The 24,397-nt window shown below is 41.5% G+C and overlaps 3 protein-coding genes across 3 annotated transcripts; 2 read left to right on the top strand and 1 right to left on the bottom strand.

Moving 5' to 3' along the window:
- Nucleotides 1-8,051: 8,051 nt before the first annotated feature.
- On the bottom strand, nucleotides 8,052-11,571 carry LOC108658011 (uncharacterized). Its single transcript, XM_089257795.1, has 5 exons — nucleotides 10,981-11,571; nucleotides 10,805-10,907; nucleotides 9,689-10,706; nucleotides 8,174-8,621; nucleotides 8,052-8,141 (listed from the first exon to the last, which is right to left on the bottom strand). Exons 1-4 carry the CDS (start codon nucleotides 11,160-11,162, stop codon nucleotides 8,200-8,202), a joined length of 1,725 nt encoding a protein of 574 aa, XP_089113921.1. The 5' UTR covers nucleotides 11,163-11,571; the 3' UTR covers nucleotides 8,052-8,141; nucleotides 8,174-8,199.
- Nucleotides 11,572-13,042: 1,471 nt separating this feature from the next.
- On the top strand, nucleotides 13,043-13,984 carry LOC115563106 (seminal metalloprotease 1). Its single transcript, XM_030385571.2, has 2 exons — nucleotides 13,043-13,309; nucleotides 13,368-13,984. Exons 1-2 carry the CDS (start codon nucleotides 13,087-13,089, stop codon nucleotides 13,913-13,915), a joined length of 771 nt encoding a protein of 256 aa, XP_030241431.1. The 5' UTR covers nucleotides 13,043-13,086; the 3' UTR covers nucleotides 13,916-13,984.
- A 5,671-nt stretch (nucleotides 13,985-19,655) lies between these two features.
- Or35a (Odorant receptor 35a) lies at nucleotides 19,656-21,616 on the top strand. Its single transcript, XM_030385567.2, has 4 exons — nucleotides 19,656-20,595; nucleotides 20,662-20,757; nucleotides 20,813-20,995; nucleotides 21,066-21,616. The coding sequence occupies exons 1-4, from the start codon at nucleotides 19,720-19,722 to the stop codon at nucleotides 21,114-21,116; spliced, it is 1,206 nt and encodes a 401-aa protein (XP_030241427.1). The 5' UTR covers nucleotides 19,656-19,719; the 3' UTR covers nucleotides 21,117-21,616.
- The last annotated feature ends 2,781 nt before the right edge of the window (nucleotides 21,617-24,397 follow it).

The following is a 24,397-nucleotide window of genomic DNA, read 5'->3' as shown; positions in this document are numbered from 1 at the left end:
TTATATATTAACAAAGTGAGCACCCCTAATGGATGTCACATGAGAATGTGAGTGGAGCAAATAAAGAATCGAGTTTTGTCAATTCGACAGAGTAATAGATTTAGTGTGTTTACAAGTCTGTGGCAGCTTCTGATTTTAGATGCGATTTCATAGCATTGGTCATATCACAGTCGTTGCTCTTCTCTGTATATCCTGTGACATGTGGTTAAGAAGTACTGTTTAGTAGATCTACCCATGGCTTTATCATACATTACACATATAAAATCGTGTATATCTTGATATCCTGTTTTATACTATATTAATCATAATCCTTTTTAATACCTTTCACCATATTCCTTAGCCAAAACAGCAGAAGGATAAGGTGCATATCCTCACCTCAGATCTTCGTACAGGGTAGCTCTTTATTCGACTTCACTTCACGCTGTAATTGTTGTTGCTGTTGCTGGGTCCGTCAAGAATGCAATTGCTGAATTGAATTGCGTTCACTCCCAGACAGGATGTGGTGCAATTTCAACTGTTTGTTGCTCATGCAGCCGCCTCTTCGTCTCCTTGCCTCTTCGGATTGCCGTTGCAGCTGTTGTTGTTGCTATTGCTGCTGTTTGCAAATGGGCGTGACCGTCTGCCAAATATGAGCACCGGAAATTAGCAGAAATCGTCAGCGCCCACTCCCCAAAGATGTTGGGCCCCCACAAATCGAATGGACACTCGAGCAGGGCCAGTGCCCTGCAAGCAAGCCGTGTAATTACTTTCGTTGCCGGACACAAATTTGTGCGCATTCGGGCTCTCAAGCTGGGGATCGAAATGTCGCCGGTCTAAATTAACAAAAGGTCGTCAATTAAACACTAATCAGCCAATTGACCATTGAGTCTCACCGCATCGCCGTCGAGCGGCCGTTCGGCTGGCGAGTGAGTCCGCCCGCTGGCAAATGGATTTATGATGCAATCACCACCAACGCCACATGCTGGGCATACTTGAAACTTCTCGCTTCGCTTCTCGCCTCACAGCAATCTGCAGAATGTGGCCCTAATTGAAAATCAGGCAAATTCTGCTGCAAACCTAACACTGATTCAATTTTTATGCCACATACTCTGCGTGGCATTGTGGGCACTCGAACTATGCTGAGGGTGAGAGATACCATTCAAAGTATTTTTAAATAAGAATTTCTGATGTAAATTGTAAAAAGAATGCAGACAAATCGGTGTTGAATATCGCAAAGAATTTAAGAAAAAAAAAAAAAATAAATAAATAAAGAAAATAAAATAAAAATAATAATAAAATATTCTTCTGGAATTCGTATTCGATTTCAGTTCACTTAGTCGTGTTTATTATTGATTTTTTGTGTTATATAGAATGTATATTTACATATATATACTTAGATATTTATTTGCTTATTTATTTAGCTAAGTGCCTTATAAATCTATCAATCGTCGTTAATAATTATTATTAATCCTTAAAGCTGACTATATATCTTAACACCTTTAAAATTATTATACGCCTTTAGAATTTGTTAGTTGCTTGCAATTTTGTTAGCTTAAAAACGGTGTTTTTTGTCTGATTTTATTTAATGGAGCAACAGAAGGGAAAGAAGAACAACTAAAAATTAATCCGCATCATCTGCAAAAGGGGCTTACGCATTTCGCTGTGGCAAAAAGGGTTTAGCTTCAGCTTGCCCAAGCAATAAAAAAAGAAGGAAAAACTGTTCCGTTGTGGTTGCATAAAGTTTTGCACAAACGTTGCGCAAATCGAGCGCAAGCTGAGCAAAGGAAAAGCAGGAAGAAGAGAAGGAGCAGGAGAAGGCAGAGGCAGAGGCAGAGGCAGAGGCAAAGGCGAAGGCGAAGTAGAAAAAGCAGCCAACTTTGCTTGCTTTTGTGTTGCATACTTTTGTGCGCTGCAGCTGGAACTTCGTTTGCGCCCATTTGAAATTCATAAATGTGTGAGTGGGCGTGCGAGTGTGTGTGTGTGTGTATGTAGCATATATTAGCATGGCTTGCGGTGAATACATTTAGGCGCAGGCAAATGCACACACAATTGCTTATGAAATTGAGCAAACGAAATGGAAATTCAAATAGCGGCTAATGAGCCGCTGCCACACTCGAGCAGAGTAGCCTAGAGTAGCGGGGAAGGGAGGGGGAGAGCAGAAAACCTTGGCAAGTTAAGTTGTTAGATGTGTTAATTAGAAGTTTGGCCGGCACACGCAAATCAACATGTTAGCCAACGCACAGGCCATCACGTGGCCAACAGCCCAGTCAATCACTCGACAGCTACAGCAACAAAATGAGCCATTAAAAAAAACTCGACTGAAGTGGATGGAAGCTGGAGTACGCAGCTTGGCCGATAAAGTGAAACAACAAAACTGCCAAACCGGTTGGCTGAGAGGAGGCCAAGAGCAAGGGGAAGCGTAAGAGTGTAAAAAACTGACAGTAAAATTGAAGGCAAATGTTTCGGGCAAGCACACTCAAAAAAAAAGGAGAAGTAGAAGAAGAAAAGAGAAGAGCAGAGCAAACGCATCCCTGGGGCGCTTTTGGCTGGCTGAGCATGAGGAGCAGCAGGCGTGTCCGTGCGCCCATCTTTAAAGCTTTGCTGGCACCTGGCAGGAACCACGTGTAAAATGCAGCCAGCGGCAGTGTGACCTCTCTGCTCCACTCTCTACCCCAATCACCCCTCTGTCTGTGTGTGCGTGTGTGTGTGTGTGTTAACGTATGTCCTTTTGTGTTCGCATGTAAATTGAAATGGACCCAAAATGCCATTAAGAGTGGCCGTCGCTGCAAAGCGTCTGACTGAATGAGGCTGCCCAGTTTATGTGCATTAAATTAAAAATTAATTGTCACCAGGGACATATCGGAGCTGAGCAACAGGCAATTAGCTTCACTACATCAAATTAAACCAGCTACATTACGGCCGAAATATTTCGGTAGATTTGCGGAGCTAAACTCTTGGGCTTTACAATTGAATTTTCAGTTGTAGAGCTGCTTTCAGTTGATATTTCTTATAATAAAAACTAAAATATGTATTCTATTCTCATAAATTATCAAGTGGAGCCCCTCTTCATAAACGAAAATCTATTTGCTCGCAAAGCATGCGTCTAATTAGACTATACTTAATGAATACTTTGCTTGTTAAACTTCAATTACAAGCTTGGAGAGAAATTGAAGCTAAAGTTATTAAAGAGCAATTACGGCGATAGTGATTGAGCAGCCACCTTAAATCAAGAGTCTCAAGAGTAAGAGTGCAACTGGGTGTATTTGATTATCACAAATTACCAAGCAGATAATCTAATTGAAAGCAAAGCTCGAGTCTAATTGGGCTATATGGAAAGTGAGTTTCGTTAGTTAAACTCTAATTGTATGCTTGGTGGGAAATTGGAGCTAAGCACCTGAACTGCTTTTCCCCATTCCGTCGGTTGCATGACCAACGCCTGTGAGCCCTTTTGTTGCGCAGTCTCGCTTACATTTGATTTGTTGTTAAGAGTTAAATGCCACATGGGCAACACTTTGGCCCATGCAGCAAAGTAAATAAATTTAATTTTTACTTTCGGATTGAGGTCTTCAGAGGGGCGGCAACCGAAAACTTTCAGCATGCCTTCCAACTGTTGCCGACTTGGACAGTTGGCAGTTGGCCGTTGGCGCTGCTGCCGTGTTGCAATAACAAACTCATGCTAATTGCTTTGCTAACAACTGGCAACGACAACTTGGGCTTCCACTAAGACCAAAGCCAAAGCGTTGCAACAACTATAAATATTGCTAAAATGTGGCAACAGCAACGACAGCAACAACAACGACAACAACCAGCTGCAGTGGAAGCACGAGCCCCTGTTCCGGACTGGCCCACGGCAACCTTTAATTACGACAACAGGACACCGCAATGCTCAACTAGTTGCACACACACACACACATGTATATGTATGTATACATCTGGTAAAGTTGACCAACGATTGACCTTTGGAGCTTAGCAGGTGGCTACAGGTGCGACTGCGGCGACAGGTGCAAGTCGAGCGAGTAGCTGGAGCTTATAAATTTGAACACGAACCAGCGATAATTGCTGGGAAATGAAATAAAAATGCAATTAAAGTCGACTGCGACGACGACGTTGGCAACGCTGCCAGCATCGCTCTCTTTGAAATGAGCATTCAATTAAGAGCCAAGCTGCACATATATATGTGTATATATATATCTAAGCCCTGGACTCGCCTGTCAGGGGCATACACTTGATGGCAACGTCGTCGGCTTTTATAAAATGATTTTTATCTTTATCAAATTAGAAAACGACAACAGCAACAGCAGCAACAGCGTAGCCGGAGCACTGGGAGCAGCAAGTGGAGCTCGCCTCCTCCCCCTGCGCTGCCCTCTCTGTAGTCTGACCAATTTCCAGCTTCAGTCAGCCGTATCTGCAGTGTCACAGCAATTAAAACTGTGCTCTGGCATTGTGCAGATTACATCGTAAAATGGCTGGCCGGTGGGCGTGGCGCGAGTACATGGGTGTAGGTGTAGTGGCCAGTGAACAACTGTTAAATGCTTTGAAGTTTATTTCCCGATTCGCCAGACCAACCAGTGAATATATGAGTGGCAAACGAATGCCAGTTAACCTAAGCTATAGAACGGCATGCAGGTGTAGCTCAGGCGTGTCCCAGGTGAACATTAATTTTTGGTTTGTATTTAAATATGTACTCCATTCTAATCTATTGACATTTGAGCTACAATGCGAAATAGATGAAGCAAAAGGAGAAAGCGTGAATTCTTCTTCTGACTTTAATATGTCCTATAAAATGTTTTGGCAAGTCTTAGAGACGCATCAAAAAATGTTAATTGAGAGTAAAACATATAAAACGGACGCTTAGTGGGTTTAGTGTAGGTGATTAATTTAAGTGAATTTAATTTTTTTTTTGTTTATTTTTATTTTTTTTATTATTATTATTTACCATCAATTATAGCACCTCTAAATAGTAGCTAGCGGGTGAGCTTAATATATTTGTTGTATCCAGTAGCTTTAAAAATTCTTTCATTTGCTAAAAGTCTATCTGAGCGTTTAGTTAATTGAATTAACCTAACACAGCATTGAAGTCACCGTTTTATATAGAGGTCTAATGATTCGTTGAAAGCAGAGTAAACTAATGTATTGCACTTTATGAATATCTTTTTAATACGCTCATATAGAAAGAGATTAATACTGTAAAATTGTATTTCATAAATAATTTATTACAAAAATACATATATGTATCTATTTTCTTTGCTCTCATTTTGATAATTATTTATTTTATATTTACTTTATATAATAATTTCTTTATTTATTTTACTTTTGTATTGATGGTTTCCGGTACAAGAATATTCTCAAATTATAAAAGCTAAAGCAAATGAGCTTCTTTAATAGGGGGATATTTTTATGCAACGCAATTCATTAAAAAAAAATTAAAATAAAACACAAGCTAAAATAAATAAATAGTTTTACATACATTAAATAAATTTAAATGCAGATCCAATTTAAAAAGCAAGCCACAAAAATAAAAAATATATCTCCTTAGCATTGGCTCTGCATTTGTATTATACAAAATAGCTCCGCGTATCGTTCAAGCATGACAAACTCGACATAAGAAATTTCACTACATAATTCAATTACATTTTCCCTCTTTTCATGCGATGAGAGAGTCTAAAGTGTTTTCTCAAGTTTCAACTCTTTTCTTAAATATCTTTAAGTAGAGCTCAGCTTGCTCTACCTTGACACTTGAAGCAGCTGGCCTAAACCTAACCCTTGGCATATTTGATAATCAGTATCAGTTTGAGGAGCTGCTCCTCACCCGCTCCTTTCTCTTTGGCTTAACCTTCGCAGTCTCTTAAGCCGCTTGGCCTTCAGTCGACAAAGCTGACAACCGCATAACCAACTCTCTTTGCTCCTGAATAGCTTAGCCATTGAATTTGAATCACCTTTGCTGTATTTTCCTCATTCTTTTTATGTTTTCTTATTTTCTTTTTTTTGGCTCTTTAGCGTAAAGTATTTTAGTTCGGCTGGGTGTTCGGCGAGTGTCTGCAGCCGATGGCATTGGCTGGATTTTCTAGATATTTTGTTCGGTTTGTCTGTCTGGCCAAAAACTGAGCTCTAAGCCCCAGCGACACCAGCAGCAGCGGCATCCGCTCCTCTTGGATTATGCAAAAAGTTTTTCATTAATGTTGGATTTAGATATATATATATATATATATATATTCGTTTTTTTTTCACGCTCTGGAATATTTGCTCTTCCCGCTGGTGGACGTTTTTATGCCCGGTTGGCTTCGCTTTTTGCGTTCGCTTGTTGACAACGCAACTTTGGGTCCCAGGATACGTTAACTTTTGTGCAGTGCAGTGCCGTGCAGCGCAGTACAATGAAAGCTGCCACAAACAACAAACAGCGACAGTCAGACAAACATTCAACAGCAACAACATTACCAGAGCCACAGCCACAGCCACAGCCACATGAACAGCCAGAGTTGCCGCGAATTTGGCAACAAAAACTTTTTGAGCGGAGCAACAGGATGGGAATTTTTATTAAAATTAAGAATCGATCTAGATGTAGTCTAAAAATGATGAATATTTGATACATCAGCTTTATATTCCAATGGGATTTTTTTTTTTAAATGGGCTGTGTACAATTTAAATTTGCTTATAGAAATTTTGGATTTGATTTAATTACATTTAATTTAATTGAAGTGCAATTTTTTGCTCTATAGATTTCTACTTAAATTATCAGGCATCCATTAAAATGTGCTATTTTCTTAAAAACTCTCCATTTATGTTTTGAAGGAAATGTTTCATTTGAAATATTTGTTTGTTATTTTTTCAATCAAGAAATGGCCAGCATTTTTTCTAGCTTTACATTTGCCTATTGTGACTGCTGAAAATGGGCTTAGAAAGGGGATTAACTAATTGTTTTGTTTTACAAAAGATGGATATAGAGAGTATTTAAGAGCTAAAAACATTTGGTTTGGAGTATGCCCTCGAGATACATGAAATATATTGAACTTAAAATATTTTTCTCTTAAGCTGTCTCTCTGGATCTACATATACATACATATATTATTATTATAAAAATTTTAATAAAATAAATAAATTAAATATTCATTTCATAATCTTTTAGTTAATGTACATGATACTTTATAAAGTAATTAAGTATAATGATATTATTATTTAATATACAGAATAAGAGACACAAAAATATATGTATGTTAAAATATATATTAAAACACTAAAATGTCATTAAAAATAAAAGCCAAATATTTTTGCTTTTTTTTTTTTATTTTCTCATGATTATAGCTTTTAATTATTATAAAAAATATATGTTTAAAAATAAATGTCTAAAGTATAAAAAATCTATGTTAACAGAATAAAATGTCATATTCAAATATCATATTAATTAACATAAGCAAAGTTGAGTTACAGAAGAATAAATCAGCAATAAAACTGGCTCTAAGGCTGCATAGATTCCAAACGTGCAGAGTATCTACCAGTCGGCTATGCCCGAGAAGATCGCTCTTATGTTTTTTAACGGCAGCTTGGTTAGTTTTAGTGGTTGATTCTTTTGAGACACTTTGGCTGCTCTTGCAGTGCAAATTGTTTGGTTTTGCCCAGTTTGCAGTGGGGCTTCTTTTTTTTTTATAGTTTTTGTTACTTTTATTTTTGGTTGGGCTTTGTTTTCTTTTGTGAAGCTTTCGATTTGTCTTGCCACATCCGCTGGCTGGGCGGCACCCGCTTCATTTCCTGTCCTCTATTGCACACGCTTCACGCTTGCATTTATTTGAGTGTGTAAAGTTTTCCTACTTGAACCATTTTTTTTTTGAGAGGGGGGGTGATGGGATGGGTGGGGGCATGCTGCAGATTTGGCTGTGGCAATTTCGCAGTCTCTTCCTGTTCCCGTTGTATGCCAACTTTGATAGTTTTGTCAAAAGTTTTTATTGCGATTTGTTGCAGTCGTGTAAAAGTAATGCTACCAACAAAAGAAAAGTCCGAAGGAATCCCCAATTGATATTTTGGTATGAAGCAAAAAGAAGAGACGTAGAAAAAGAAGAAGAAGAAGAGGCAGGCTGTCGTAAACTATAAAGACGTTGCCTTAAGTCGTGCTTAAAGATTTATTTGATAATGCCTACTGCTTGTGTGTGTGTGTGTGTGTGTGTGTGTGTGTGTGTGTGTGTGTGTGTGTGTGCGCTTAAAGGGAGCTCGTTGGGAGCTCGATTTATTCTATTTCCTATCACAATTCTCAATGACCACCACATCGCCATAGTTGGGTGGTGGAGTCTCCGGCCGCGCGGCGCCAGTTTCCACAACATCTGTGTAGAATCTCGCTGTGGCCGCTGGCGGCGTCTCTGGACTGCTTGGCTGATCCCGATCCCGAGTGCTAAATAGATTACTGCGACTCAGACGTCTGATTAGTGTCGCCGTGTTCTGGTTAATGGCGCGATAGTACTGATGCCTGGCCGGACGCCCAAACAGACGCGACACAAAGTTGTCATCGGGTCCATAGGGCTGGCGGACCAGAGCCCGCGACGGCGCATTCCGTGCGCGCTGCGGATTGGAGCGACGCGGATTACGCGTGGGCACCGTGGGCGGCGTCCAGGTATGAATCGTGGGCAGCTGCTGTGGCGGCAACGATTCCACTGTGGCTGCAAGAGACCAAGAGCAGAGTTAACACTGAGCTGTTTCCAGTGAAGAGTTGCCGAGCTGTTGCAGGGCTTAGGCAGGATTGATAAAGCGGGTAAATGCAGAAGCAAAAAAATATGCATAAAATATACAGGATTTGTTGAGGTATCAAGAGGTATTAAATGGAGTCGAGTGAAGTCAAATGAGAAGCACTGCAAGCGCAAAGTGGTTTAAAGTATTTAAAGCAATCCATGCAAACTATATAATACTCTGTATTGGGAATGATATCTCTATTTGAATTGATTAATGATTTAAAAATTGTTTTATGTTAACGGTGCTGAAGAGATTTTGATGGCAATCGGCTAAGATTTTGAGCACGTCGATTGCGAGATCAATTACGTAAAAGCATATGTACATATATACATACAAACATACAAATGCAGCTTTTGCTTGCTTGAAGACAAATTGTGAGTAAAGTAAAAACGAAATCAAAGAAAAGCAATTACAAGTGAGCAGCGCAGCCGAATATTTGCTTATGTATATGTGAGTGTGTGTGTATGTGTGCTAAGCTTGCTCTTGAGCTTGAGTGAACTTGTAGTGAGTAAGGGCAACACATATGTAGAAAGAGAAGGCAAACTGAAGAGAGAAAAGCTTTAAGCTCTGAGCGTAATTATTAACTGCTGCGTGATAGCGAGAGCTCAGAACTGAGCTGGGTAATGCAGAGCGAGTCTGCGGAGAGCGTTGCTTAGATTAACTGAGCTTTCAATGTTGCCTGATCTGAAGTTGCCTCTGCCTGATTTTCAAGTTACGAGTAGTTCTAATTCTAATTCTAATCTATAAAAATATATAAATAATGTTGACTAACTTTTGATACAGCTATGATTGCAACGCCATCTTATAATTTGGAGTTTGTTGTCTTCATGCTCCAACTCTAACCAATAAAAGCAGATAGTTGATGTATTATTTCAAGCCCTAAGCTCGTAGCTCTGCTAACTGACAGCTACTTAACTAATTATGCCGCTCGTCTCGCTTTGACATCGCTCTAATCTAATGCCAGAGCTTTGGCTATATTATGCTCGACTCAACTCACATGGTTCTCCGTTGGCTGGGGGCTGGCGTCGCTTCTTTCGCAGCTCGCAGCCGCTTTTAATGCACAGGGCAAAGCTGATTATGAAAATGACCATGCAGATGCCGGTGGCGCCGCCCACTGCGAAGGCCAGCTTCACATCGTCCTCGTCGAAGGTGTGGGGGCTCTGCACCAGGTCGGGCGGCTGCCCGGCGCTGCCCGCCAGCAGCTCGTGGCTGACGCGTTCCAGGCAGTTGCGATAGCGCAGGCAGAGCTGTTCGCGATTTCCCTCGCACACATCGATGAGCGTTGATAGCTGCTCCACGGGCTGCTGCTCCGGCTGCTCCGACTGCTCCGACTGCTGCTGCTCATCCGAATCGGAGTCATCGGGCAGCTCGCGCCACACTTCGGCCACCGACTTGGGCTCATCCGTGATGCTGTCGCCGTCCAAATGCTCCATGCGCTCCATTTGCAGTGTTTCGGCAAGTGAGGCGTTTGCGCTTTCCTCCACATCGCCCTGCACCTGCACGTCCAGCGGATGGGTTGGCAGCCGCTCCTCCAGGCACTCGCTCATGCTGACAGCGACGCCACGCAAGCTCAGCCAGGTCGCGACCTTAATCAGCGCCCGGTCGCAGTTGAGCGGGTTCTCGTCCAGGTTGAGCGAGGCCAGGTAGCGCGGCGCATGGAACACGTGGATGTGCACTGTAATCAGCATATTCTGTGCCAGATCCAGCTGCCGCAGCTGGGGCAGCGCGCTCAACAGCTCCACGCCCAGCTGACTGATCTGGGCGTTGCGCAAGTTGAGCGAACGCAGCGAGCTGCTGCGCAACAGCGGCCCGGGCCCCAGGCTGGCCAGCTTATTGCCCTCCAGGTTGACGTGCAACAGATGCGAATTGGCCTCCAGCAGATGCTCATCCAGCTGCTCCAAGCGATTGTAGGAGAGATCCAGCGAGCGCAGGCGACGCAGCTCACCAAAGGCATTCACATGCAGCGTCTGGATGGCGTTGTGAGCCAGCGTCAGATTGATCAGATGCACAGAGCTCTGTCGGCATGAAAGGGACATGTAAATAAATATATATTATATATATATGTATATATATATATATTCTCAATTAGTCAGACATTAGCTGAGTAATTTACCTCGAAGCAATCGGCGTCAATGTTGGTGATATCATTATAGCTTAGGTCTAGCAGCTCCACAGACTTGGGCATGTCAATGCTGGCGCTTATCAGGCGCTTGGCTCTAGATATATGCATGTATTCAATATATACCAGATAAGTAATATATTAATCACAGTAGTATTTAATTCACACACCTGCAGATCGCTCGATTGCGCTGTGCATAGAGATCGCATTGGCAGACGGTGGGGCAGTTGAGCTGCAGTTGGGTCTTGCTGCGACACACCTGGAGCACCACGCAGAGCAGCAGACCCACGTAGAGTAGTATTTGCTTAAGGCCCAGCCACATTTTTGGCTTGATCACGCATTGCAGGGCCATCGAATCGCTCGAGTTCGATTCAATTGCTGGACATTTTGCAATGCCCCCGTTTTATTTGTATTTTCCTTTCTTTTTTCGTTTCTTTGCGGTATATCTATTATCTATGGTATGCTTTATTTCGAAAACACCTCACGTTTGCCGAGCAACAATAGCTGAATGAAGAACTTGCTCCACACTCCTCGAGTCATGACTAAGTGCGGCGCTGCTTCCAGTGGGCTGAGCTCATGCGTTCATCACACCTGTTAATTAACGAACTTGCACCGCCTGACAAATATACCTTGCTCTGCGGAGAGTAGCGCCCGGCCTTCCAGCGCGATAAGATAAGCGAATCGGTGCTTATCGATACAGCTGGGCCAAATGCAAGCAAGTGCTTTACAACAGCTGCCGCGGGCTGCTTTGTTTGCCATAAAATTTTGGACTAGCTGTTGAAGTTTGTACGCAGGTGAGCGACTGGAAGGCCCAGTTGTAAAGGCATCGCTGATGCATAGATGTGATTTGATAGAGATGACACTGTGACTGATTAGACGATAGTTTTTGCAATACATATGCCCACATCAGATTGGTGATATACGATGATTATGGACTGTTATATTTTATATTACTTATGCGATAATAATGAATGCGTGACATATACGATATATATATATCCGAATTTAGTATCAATATGATCTCTTCTTATATTGATTATACATATAAAATATTGTTTTATATATTATATGAATATTTCTTCTTTGGTCGTATGAAATGCAGAAGTTAATTCATATTACATTTATATACATACATGTATATTGTATCTAGAATATAATATTAATTAATTGAATTTCTAAGGGCTTTAATATACTTTGTTGTAATTGTTTGATTGTTATATTATAAGCTAAACAGTCAAATTAACCTAGATAGCAAATGTTACATATTTCTGCCTTTGATTATCTTGTCATCATTGAGGCACTTGTCAAGTTGATGGATTTATAATCAATGCAAGGTTGTTGAATATACAATCATATTCATATGTATTTATGTTCCTAAGACTCAATGATACAGATAAAAAAGTTGCCTTAAATAGCATACGATGAACAAAAATGCTTTTGACCTAAAAACAACTAAACAGAATTCTAAAATAAACAATGTCTCACTTCTTACCAATTAGAAATTGTTCCTGGGTTTTCCTAATCAATCATATGACTGTAAGCAAAGTGGTAAAAAAATAATAAATAAATAAAAGAAGAAAAAATAAATAAATAGTAAAAATGTCAAAAAAGTATATTGCACACCTTAAGTAGAGTCGTATATTTTAAAAACATTAAAAGTATTAAAATATATTCCAAATGGAGAAGAGCATATAGGCGCATTGATTTTTACGAGTTGTAAACAAATAAGATAAAATATATATAAATAATAATTTGCATAAATGGGTCGATTAAATTAAAGTAGATTAGATTAAATAGCTTATATTCACTAGTAATATATCTGGCGGAAATATATGCAAGAGCCGTAAAAAAAGAAAAGCTACAGCAGCAATTATTGCTGATTAGCTTATCACGTAATATAATCATAGTGGAATTTAAATAGTTGTAGAGTAATGTGCCCATTAGGAATTTGATGTACATAAGTGAGATAATAAGTGAAATTGTTTGCAATTCGAAACAGTTTTATTGATGACTTGAAGAAGTTGCGAGAAATAAATTCCATCTACAGATATCTCATCAAGAAATAATAAGAATAGGAAGGGCTTAAAATTGTTCTATGTTTACATAAAATCAATATACCCTATTCTGCCAGCACCGCAGCTATAGGGTATAAGAAGTAGCGAATTGAAAACTGATTACCTTTATCAAGCCTGAGATATTTTTTTATAATTTGCAAGCAAAAATGTTATTTGAGTGCCAATTAGCCAATTTGGAGCTGCTCAGCGGATTAGTTGAAAATGTTTGCCGCTCGGTCGCGCTTTGTTCTTCTGCTAATCGCTTGCCTCTGCTTGGGCGTCTGTGGGGCACCCGTCAAGGAGCAGGAGGCGGAAGCTGATCCGGAGCTCACGGCTGGCTACTTCCAGGGCGACATGGATGTGGAGTATCAACGAAATGGAGAAATAGCCCCGGCACGACGTTGGGCCAATGCCACAGTCCCCTACAAGATAGACGAGGCTTTCAGTAGGTGTTTCACCTCAGATATTCCCTTTGCGGTTTCAATATGTTTCCATTATCATAGACTCTGAGCAAAGGGAACATATTAAGCTGGGAATGCGACGCATCGAACTTGTCTCCTGCATACGTTTTGTGCCCGTGCCGCCGAAAACTTTGGACTATGTGCTCATCACTGTCTCGGAGACTGGTTGTAGTTCCAAGGTAGGCTACCTCGGCGCCGTGCAGACTCTCAAGCTGAAGCCGGCTGCCGTGGACGTCGGTTGCTTTCGACTGGGCACCATAGAGCACGAGCTGCTCCACACTCTCGGCTTCCATCATCAGCAATGCAGCGAGGATCGGGATGAGTACGTGAAAATTTTGGAGGAAAACATAACCGAGGGCAAGGAGGGCAACTTCAAGAAGTACGAAGCGGACCGAGTGGAGAGCTTCGACGTAAAGTATGACTACGGCAGTGTTCTGCACTACAACAGCAAGGCCTTCTCAAAGAATGGCGAGGCCACAATTGTCGCCCTGCAGCCCGAGGGTCAACTGCAAATGGGCCAAAGACTTGGGCTGAGCAATGCCGATATACTGCGCCTCAACACCATGTACAAGTGCCCGTTGCAGGTGTAAATGGCAATTATTGAATTTATATGTGAATAAAACATTACAGGGTATAATCCATCAGGCGATAATTCAAAATTCATAATGATAATTAAAAAATATCATAATTTAGTAAGAGAATTTCTGCTTGGGCAATGATATACAAACAATTATATAATGATAATGAAACAAGTAAAGGGTATTAGCTAGCCGCGTATACTCTATTAAAGCACTTGAGCTCACTCTTAGATGTATATTCTAGTCAGATGCCAAGGTAACATATCTAGCAATCGCTAAACGAAAAGTCCTTGCAAATTCAAAAGGAGAAATGGAGAAGAGACACAGTAAAGGACAGAGATAGATAGAGCGAAGGCGACAGAGCAGGAGTAGGAGTAAGAGGGAGCGAGAGATAGTTAGAGAGGGAAGTCAATTGCCGCTGGTGGAATGAAAGACTTCCATCCGTTGCATCCACATCTAGCGTCAGTTGCTCCACGAAAAAAAAACTTCGAAGTCCGGCCTGGGGCTAGTTGTTACGAGTTGATCGTTAGCCAGGACAACGACAACGACGACGACGACGCTGACGCTGAAGTTGGAGCTGAAGCTGAGGCAGTGGCTGACTCGAGGCTACTTAACAGCACAGCTTGCGCTTCCGCACAGCTTCAGCTGCCCGTCCGAGCCGGACAGTCGGTTGTGTGGTTCAAGATGTAATGGCCACAAATCCACTTGTCGGCGCTCCAACCACGCCGCCACTGCACACTGCACCGCACCATAGCAGCAGCAGCAGCAGCAGCAGCAGCGCTGTCTTTGCATTCGCCGTTCGTCCGTTTGCGACTTACTTCCGCCGTCGGTTTGTTGCCTTTAATTTATGACCATGACCTGGCGCGACGCTGCGTCAGCAGGAGGAGGCGCGACCAGTGCCCTGCCACATCCGCTGTTTGTTTGAGCCATGTTAGTGGCCGTCTGTCGCCCACTCGCCACACGGCCCTCGATCGCCTCGACGAATGCAACAAGAACGAAAGAAAGAAACTTGAAATGAAAATAATAAAAAAAATATAAAAATAAAATAAAATAAAAATAGGAAACTTTTTACACACATTCAGCTTTTGCAGTTTTCGTTCGCAGCGAGCGTCGGAAATAGTTAACTTTTATATGCATTTCAAATCAGAAACTTTTGCATTCAAACTTTATTAAAATTACGTTTGATGCTCGTCCAATTGCACAAAAGCAGCCACCAAATATCCCCCACCCCATCTCCATTCGGTTGACTTTTTGCAATTTCTATTTAGAGTATTGTTAGCCAAAATGTTGGGCGCCATCGCCCGAGCTCGTTTAGTAGCTCTTTGTTTGGCTGCGGTGCTCAAGAGTCTCGAGTCCGGGCATAATGGCTCCTTCATGGGATTACTTCAAGCTGCATCAGAGATTGATTGAAAGAAGAAGAGAAATTTCATATGAATTATAATTTATAAAATTTGAATTCTTTTAAAATCTCTCTTTCTTTTCAGCAAGGTAGTTTTAGCAGTGCTGTGGTAGAGATCTAGCTGGAAAAGCAACCAATAAACAGCTGAGTTGTGATTTTTAAACATAAGTGAAAAGATAATTCTAAAAATAGCTAGAGTTTTCGCTTTCAGCTGTTTTTAAAGTTTTTCCCTCGCTCGGACCTTGACCTTTGGAAAAATCCAGAACTGACCGGGAAATGCTGAAAACAGTGAGATTTAGCCATATTAACGCAAGCCAACTTTGAACAAAGTCAGATCTGGCAGGAAAAAAGCTGAAATGGCATCAGTTTTAGCTATGAGTAGAATATAAAGCGCATTTCGAGTTCGTGGCTATCGAATGAGTTTCCCTTTGCCTTTTGGTCGAACTGAACATTTGCGTTATTGTTTTGACTTCTGGCGCTTTTTTGTGGTATCTTCACTGAATGGCAGCCGCAGCAGTTGCCGTTCCCACCGCCCACACCACCCCCGCCAGCCACATCCATGCCTCCCACTCCGCAGTCGCCTCGCTCTGCTAATGACCGACATTGCTTCCTAATTACAAAAGTTTTGCATGCACTCGCTGCACTCTGCGGGGGGTATCGGGGCCCCAGGACAAAGGGAATCGTTGGCCAAAAAACTTTGCAGTTTATTCGATTTGCTTTATTTAATGTTTGAGCTCTTTAAGCCAAGTATTTCATTTGGATTTCGGGTTGACATCACGGCTCTGCGACTAACTAACGGCTCCATTAACCGAAAGCTGCTGCAGCAGCTACCACATGAAGATGGAATCGCGCTACACATGTTTGGTCAGTTGGACGGCAAAAAAAAAAAAAAGAAAAAAATAAATAAAGAAAGAAAGAGCCGCTGGCACGCACAGCCCTCTGACACATATGTCATGTGCCACATGTGGCAGCAAGTCGGCCCGGGCAGCAGAGTCCTGGCCATGGCCACTCGACGCACAGACAGCCGAGCTCCAGTGGGAGTGTGGGCGGACGGCTGGAGCGGAGCAGGGGCAGGGGGCGGCTTGGCCACACTTAATGATAAACAATGCTTGCGGTCAGTTTAACATGCCGCGCTATTGCCCCAAACACTAACCTCCCGCCCCACCGGCAGCAGCAGCAGCAGCAGGACGGCAGCAACGGCAGCAACAGCCTCGCTCAGCCCCATAACGAGGGGACAATTTACACACATGCTGAAACTAGCCAACAGAGGGCGCTGCAGCAACGGCAGCTGTATGCACATTTAGTAAAAAAAAAAAAAAATAAAACAGACGACTGACAGCTGACAAGTGAATACACTACCATGATTAGCAATTAACATAGAAATTAAAATTGAAAAAAAAAAGATTTAATTATCTTTATATAGTTTCCTATAAGTTAGTTGTATATCAATATGTATATTAACAGATAAAGCCAAAACAGTGGAGCGACTGGAACGGGTGAATAGAGAGAGGGGAAAGAGAGTGAAGAAAAATGAGTGCGGGAGAGAGATAGACAGAAAGAGGAAGCAAGAAAGAGGCAAAAGAGAGAGAGATAGATATAGAGAAGATGAAAAAGAATTAGACAGAGAGAGAGAGAGTGAGAGACAGAGAGAGACAGAGAGAGCTATAGAGGCTCACTGTATCTGTGGCTTTTCTATTGCTCTCTCTGTCTCTCGCTCTTTCTTTGTCTCTCTTTTTCTCTCACTGAACAGAACATATCAAAAGTTAATGGAAATATTGGCCCCATCTCAATCAGAAATATGCTACAATATATTTGTATATGGATTTCTATTAAACATGAGACAAATTTATTATTTTATCAATTTGAATATTATTATATACATAAGCTATATCTCTCGAATCATTAGTGATAAAAATGTTAAGCTGTATTTGTTTCCCAAAGTTCAGTGTACTGCAGCCAATACAATTAAAATCAAAAACTTCTACACATACCGTAAAACACTATACTAATGAGTTTGAAGGTCTATAAAAAAACTCGTATGCCCCACCATTAGTTAGAGCATTTCAAGCTGACAAGCAAAGCAAAGAAAAAGCGACAAAAACAACGTGCTTAAAAGAGCAGTAAATGAGAATTTATCCACTTGCTGACCAACGAGCACACAGAAGCACACTTCCATTTGCACACATACATACACAGGCAGAGACACATACGCCCACACACACACACACACACACACACAGAGGGACGTCTGGGATACACGCACATCGTAAAGTTTTAATCGGATGTTGTCCAGCTTTACATGACGCCATCTACTGGCTTAGAGTGCAATATCCTGTGGCACGCGATAGCATCGCACACAATGGCAAAAGAGGGGCTGCCACACACACACACACACACACCCACCCCCACACAGACACACTCGCTCGCTCACACATAGCGAAAGGCTAACTCACATTTGTGTTGTTTATGCCGCCGTTTTGGATGCCTGTAGAAACGCTTTTGGCCCTTTGCCGTTTGATGGCATTCGGCATCGCAATGAACTCGCACCACGCGATGCCACATGGCAAAACAAAGCCCACGGACGGAGAGCACGCCGGACTAGACACAGTTGCTGCTGCTGCCGCTGCTGCTGTTGCAAAACAGTTGCCACAAAGGCTTGAAAAGCGCTAGAAAAAAAATCAGTTGCTTGTGGACTGCGGCCGGGGCGAGCTGAGGTGGAATTGAGCTCTCCTTTTTTCTACGGATTTTCATTGTTGCCACACGCACTCGTGGCCCGACTGGCGTTCAGCGTGCCGGGTCTGAGCAGCGGCAACGTCGTTGTCATTGTCGTGACAGGAAATTAAGATGAATGTGGCGAGCAAACTGCAGCTCCAACTGGACTTTGGACACACACACACATACGCATACACACAGACACAGTGATGTGGACTCTGGGCTGGCGGAGGCGAGTGGAAGTCCGACTTGGGTTTTGTCGCTTTTTCCCGCTGTTTGCGCTGTTTGTCTCTGTTGCTTAACGGTCTCTTAAAATATTCATAACACAAACTGTTGCCACTATCTGCAGACGCCAAGCCGCAAATGCGTCAGGCTGCCATCAGCTGCAGCAGAGTGGAGTCAAGTGGAGTGAAGTGGATTGGAGTGGAGGGGTGCTACAGCAAAGCAAGGGTAAGTAATGGGTGCAAAAGTTGCGCTTTGGAGTTAATTGATTTTTATGAATTACTTAAGTGACTTTTTTATTCAGCGCCAGCTAAATGAACACATAGGGGATTAGTGTAGAGCGTTGACTCAGTTGCCTCTGGGGGCGTTCAGGCAGCTGACTTACAGTCGACAATATTAGCTTGAAAACTCTGTGAATGCTGTTGGTTGGATTGGAGAAGATCTGCTAAATTGCTTTGGTATTTAGTTCAGAGAGATGTTCGTTGTGGATTAAAGTACAACTGGGTGTGAAATGAAAGTCGAGGTAATTAACCGAAAAGGCTGGCGCAAATATATTCTTAAATGGATGCATATCTTAAATTCTTGTACTCATACAATGGCATCGGGCTTGAGTCAAACACGTAAAGAAATTAAAGTGATTTTGACGAATTAAATAAAAGGAAAAAATTAATCTATAATATATAAATTTTTTGAACAGCTGTAGTTCAGAAAGTTCTTTAACATATTTATGTATTAGTATTATATTATAGTATATTTGAGCATATTAGACTAAATATAGAGGTAGAGATATTGCTATGTTAACAAACATTATGGCACAGTAATACAAGTAGATATGGTTGGCCAATAAATAAATAAAATAAAAAATAAAATTCAAGTATAATTATTAAGATTTTTAATTAATTATTAATATTTTTATCAACATATTTTTAGGCGTCTCTTATATAAAGTTATTTCTCTTATTCTTTTACCCCCATTTTATATTATAGCAAATAAATTTATTGCTTTGTCTAATGTCAGAAAAATTCAAGAAAATAATACATTATTTCAGCTGTGATCAATTTATGAAAAGGGAATATCATTAGCAGAAACATATTTCTCAATTCCCAAGTAATGAAGATCAAGGAACTCCAATAAAGTCCTAGACAACAATTTGACTTAGGCCAACGTCAGCAGCTTCTGCTATTGTAAGCAACACCCCTCCAAGCGGGAAACTCTGCTCAAATATTTGAGGACAAAACGATTACATAGCAAATGAGCCAAAATTGCTGTTAAAGTTTGAACTGTTTCCGTTGCTCTGTTTTGGGCTAATAACTTAATTGAGCCATTGCACGCATGGGAGAGCTCATTAAAAAGTTGCCAACTGTCAACAGCGATGTCCCTCAAGCGAATGGCTACTGTAAGTGTGTGTGTGTGTGTGTGTGAGTGTGTTGGTGCTGTAGTATATAAGCCAGTGTCTGCTTAAGAGTCACTTATAGTCTGGATTATGGTTCGTTACGTGCCTCGGCTGGCTGATGGCCGAAAGGTGGAGCTCTCCTGGCCATTGACTATTTACCGCTACAGCCACATCTTCTGGCCCCTCGATGCGGCCACCTCGACCTTTTGGCGTCGCTTTGACTACGTCTGCGCCTGGATTGGCTGCCTGGTCCTGATGTTTCATAATGATGCCGAACTGCGCTACTTGCGCTCGCAGCGCAACAATCTGGACACGCTGCTGACCGGGATGCCCACCTACCTGATCCTGGTCGAGTTCCAGCTGCGCTCCTTGCATGCTCTGCTGTACAGGGAAGATCTGCATCGGCTGCTGCAAACGTACTTCGCCTCCATCTATGTGGAGCGTCGGGCACAGCCGAAACTCTTTCGGCAAATCGAGCGTAAGCTGCTGCCCAATCGACTGGTTGCCTCATTGTATGTGGTGACCGTCTCTGGCTACGTGATAGCGCCTATCATGATGCTGATTAGGAGGCAAAGGGAATTTGTGTATCCCATGATTCCGGCCTTCGATGTTGAGCCCATTTACCTATTTGTTCCCCATACCCTGAGCAGCGTCTGGGTGGGTGTCATCATTGCTACGGCGGAGTTCGGCGAGACGACGCTCCTCTGCGAGCTGCTCACCCACCTGAAGGGTCGCTACATACTGCTGCAGCAAGACATGAACGCGTCCATCGAGCAGATATTGGCCGCCCGACAGCGTCCGCTAATGGCACAGCAGCTGCGCGAGCTGCTGGTCAAGACCCTGCGCCAAAACGTGGCCCTCAATCGATTTGGAGAGCAGCTCGAGGCCCATTTCACGGTTCGCGTCTTCGCAATGTTTGCCGGCAGCGCGCTCCTGCTCTGCGCCCTGGGCTTCAAGACGATTGTGGTAAGGGTGTGTGTGTGTGTATGTGGTAGTCGAGAGTTGATTCACTTGCTCTGCACTGATCGACAGAGTCCGACGGGCAACTATATATATCCGATGTGGTTTGGTGCCAAGACTATAGAGCTGCTCACATTGGGTAAGCTGGGCTCCGACCTGGCCTATGTGGTAAGAGTTGGACTATGTCTAAATTGCGTTCGAAATTGAATATCTCACTCTGCAGACCGACGCTCTGAGCACCATGTACTATCAGTCGCAATGGGAACAGGTGCTCTATCACTCCACCAATCCGCGTGAGAATCTGCGACTCATGAAAGTCGTTGCGCTCTCAATCGAACTGAACTGCAGGACTTACTATATGACGGGCCTAAAATACTTTCGAGTCAGCCTGCAGGCAGTTTTAAAGGTAAACACGCACTTCTTCTGCTTACAGTTATTTCATTTCTGTCTGTCCGACTCTCTCCCTCTCTCCGCAGATACTACAGGGCGCCTTCTCCTACTTCACGTTTCTCACATCGATGCGCTGAGCGTCTGGCCTCAATTGCAGCTATCAGCGTCTGCACAATTTAATAAATCGTAATTTTTTAATGATGCATAATGCGAATTTTCAGAATTGGGTGTTTCGCAGCGTTCTCTCGTACAAATGATTGCATATTAAAAGTCAATTATTGCTGAATTAATTTTAATTAAATTAAATCGATAAAAGGCAATGTTCGCGCATCGCTGCCTGCTGTCGACGCCACTCAGTATTTATGTATGTGTTTCTGTGTGAAGCGTGTGCATCTGCCCGACAATAGGCAATAAAATATTCACGGTTTCAGCAAAAACTGCCAAAAGCTGTCAAAAACTTTCGCCTTGGCTTTGAAATTGAAATTAGAAGCGTTCCAAGGCAGCTGATCTACAGCCTTTGTCATAAATCTTGCACTTTTTCTTTCACTTGCTAAATTCTTCCTCTCTCTCTCTTTCTGTCTCTAGTTGGTTTCAATTTCCTGCAATGCGAGCGCTTTGCTTAATTAATCTATTAAAGTTTTTCCCATCAAATGAATAAAAGTTTTCCCATAAAAATCCGAATCTCTCTCTCTCCCGCTCTCTCCCACTGATAAGTCTAATGCTCATCGTGTTCATCGTGCTCGTGCCTGTCGTGCTTGCTGGGGCACGACATACGTCACCCTCTTTGATTACCGCACCGCCTCACACGCGCAGCTAATTTGCACTTCATTTGCGGCGGCAATTTTACAGCAGAAATAGAGCTTTTCGAGTAATATTCGCTGTCGAAGTAGTTAAACTTGAAATGGCTGTGGGGCTATCAAATGGAATTTCTATAGTCTTGACGAACGGGAATAGCACTGCTATCGACAGATAAGTTTATTGAGTTCATTTAAGTTATGTAGAACAATTATGCAATATATATGATATGCAATATATATGATATATACGAAAATCATATTTTAGTAATATAAAATATTCTATGTAAGCATTGGTTTCTGTCTACATATATGTGCTTAAATATTATTTGGAAATTTTAAATACGTGCTCTATCTATATTAAGTAACCCTCTCTGATGCCTAAAAGCTGGAAAATCAATCGATCTATATATAAAATATTTTTAAATTTATTTTTAAATATAAACATATTCAAAAACGTTATAAAATTCAAAGAATTGGTTAGCAAGACATGAGAGGGTAAAAACCAATCAATCTATTTATGGAATATATAAAAATACATTTTTAAATATAATAAATATAATATATGCAAATAATATCCATAATCCCAAAATATGGCTAACAAGACATGAGAGGGTCACGTCGAAAATAGCCGTTAGTTTATTTATAAATATATTGCCATTTATTAACGTTTATTTTTATCATTGCATATTTTTAATATTCTCTGGTAAATTTCACATTTTGCTGAACTTTTGCGTAAACCAGTGAAATATTTTATATTTATGCTTTGGTGTTGCCAACTGGAAAACAAACAAACACACGGAGTATGAGTGTGTGTGTGTGTGTGTGTTTGGGTCGTGGCAAGTGGCAAAGGACTAGCAAATGTTGCAAAAGTTTTAGCTTGTAATTATCATTAGCGATATTGTGCCTAAAGTTTTAGAAGCCGCGTATTAAGCGGCCTGCGGGCCACAGAATGACAAATGGATGGCAGATAGTGGGCGCAAATGTGTGCGAGTGTGTGTGTGTATGAGAAAGAGAGAGAGAGAGAGAGAGTTTGTGTGTGAAGCAATGCTTCAAAATGCTGCACATACATTGAAACTTTTGGCTTCATTTAACTTGGCATTTTGATTTGATTGCAGAGACACGAATGAGCAAAATAGCACGAGAGGCGGCGAGATAGAGAGAGAGAGTGAATTGGAGTGTGAAAACTAGACAGACAAGGAGTGAGAGTGTAAGAGAGAGAGAGAGAGAGATGGAGAGATAGAGAGAGAGAGATAAAGAGAGGGAAAGGGATAGAGACAGAGAGAGTCAAAGTCAGGCGTTAAATCAAATTACGCGTCTGCAAAACTTTTAATTGCAAACTCCATTAGCTGCATAGTTTTACAATTTTATTAATTTAATATTTTTGGTATTTCTTACGCTATGTAAAGCTAAATATATTAAATAATTAATATTTTGGTATTTCGTATTTTATATTAAAGTTCTATAATTAAATGCTGATTAGGCCGTGAATATTTTTCTTAAATATGTGAGTCATTTGTTTCACTTGAATATATTCTGTAATATAAGGTAAAGCCATTGATAACTTGTACACCATATACAAATTTCTTATCAATTACTCATTGCATTTATAATTTATTTTATTTATTTTTTTTTGAATTCGTTTATTGCGGCTTCTGTCTTCGACTCTATAGCATTAATATTAGCTAACAAAACATTTATGTACTGCATATCGAAATATCTATTTATAAAGTATTTGAGCCTTGGTTCACACTCATTAGACAGCTTGTCTAGACGCGCAGACAACACGGCGTATGCTTAATTAATTTTAAATGCACTTTTAACAGTTGCTTGACGCAAAGTTTCGAAACGAATTCCACTCCACTAAGTCACACTGCGAGCGCACCCAACCTGTGGCACCTTTAAGGCCGACATTAATGTAACTTTCGCTGGAACCGAGAAAGCAGCTACAACAAATAAATCGCAGAAAGCTAGAAAGCAAAAATGTAACCAGCCGGCAGGCAGCCCCATTCATGTGAGACTGCATTTGTCAGGCTCTGTCTGTCTGTCCGTCTGTCTGTCTGTCTGTCTGTCTGTCTGCCTGTCTGCTTGTCTGTGTGTAATTATGTCTGAGATTATGCCCAGAGTCATGGATGTAGTAGCATCTCTGCTTCTTGAATGCGCACCTCGCACTGCCCTCGCCCGCTGCTTGTCCTTGCGGTCTTCCTCAACGTCAAAAGTTTCTGCGGCTTTCCCGGGTGCGAATCTCTAAGAGTTTCTCGCTTCCATCGTGTTAATGTGCTGATTTCTTGGCTTTGCCTTAGCTTTGTGTGCGAGTGACATTAGCTGCAAGCACAAGTTAATCGAGCTTTATGTTTTAAGTGTGCTTTCATAGCATTAAGCTTAAGCGAGGTGATTTTTAAGCAATTCTGGATACTTTATCACTTTACCTTATCATATAGCTTATATATAGTCTATGGTTAAATTGGCTAGAATTAGTTGAGGATATAAATACTAAAAGCTTTCATTCGATTTACAGCATCAGGCTTGAAGTAGATTTAAAAGCGAATACAAAAACTTTCAATTCAGTTGCACCTTTTAAATGTATAAAAGCTTCTTTAAATGCATGTGCTTTATTTAAAATG

This window comes from Drosophila navojoa, chromosome 3 (assembly GCF_054131105.1).
Source record: "Drosophila navojoa isolate 15081-1374.11 chromosome 3, UAZ_NAV_1.0, whole genome shotgun sequence".
Classification (NCBI taxonomy): domain Eukaryota; kingdom Metazoa; phylum Arthropoda; class Insecta; order Diptera; family Drosophilidae; genus Drosophila; species Drosophila navojoa.
This window is presented reverse-complemented; position numbering and strand designations above follow the sequence as displayed.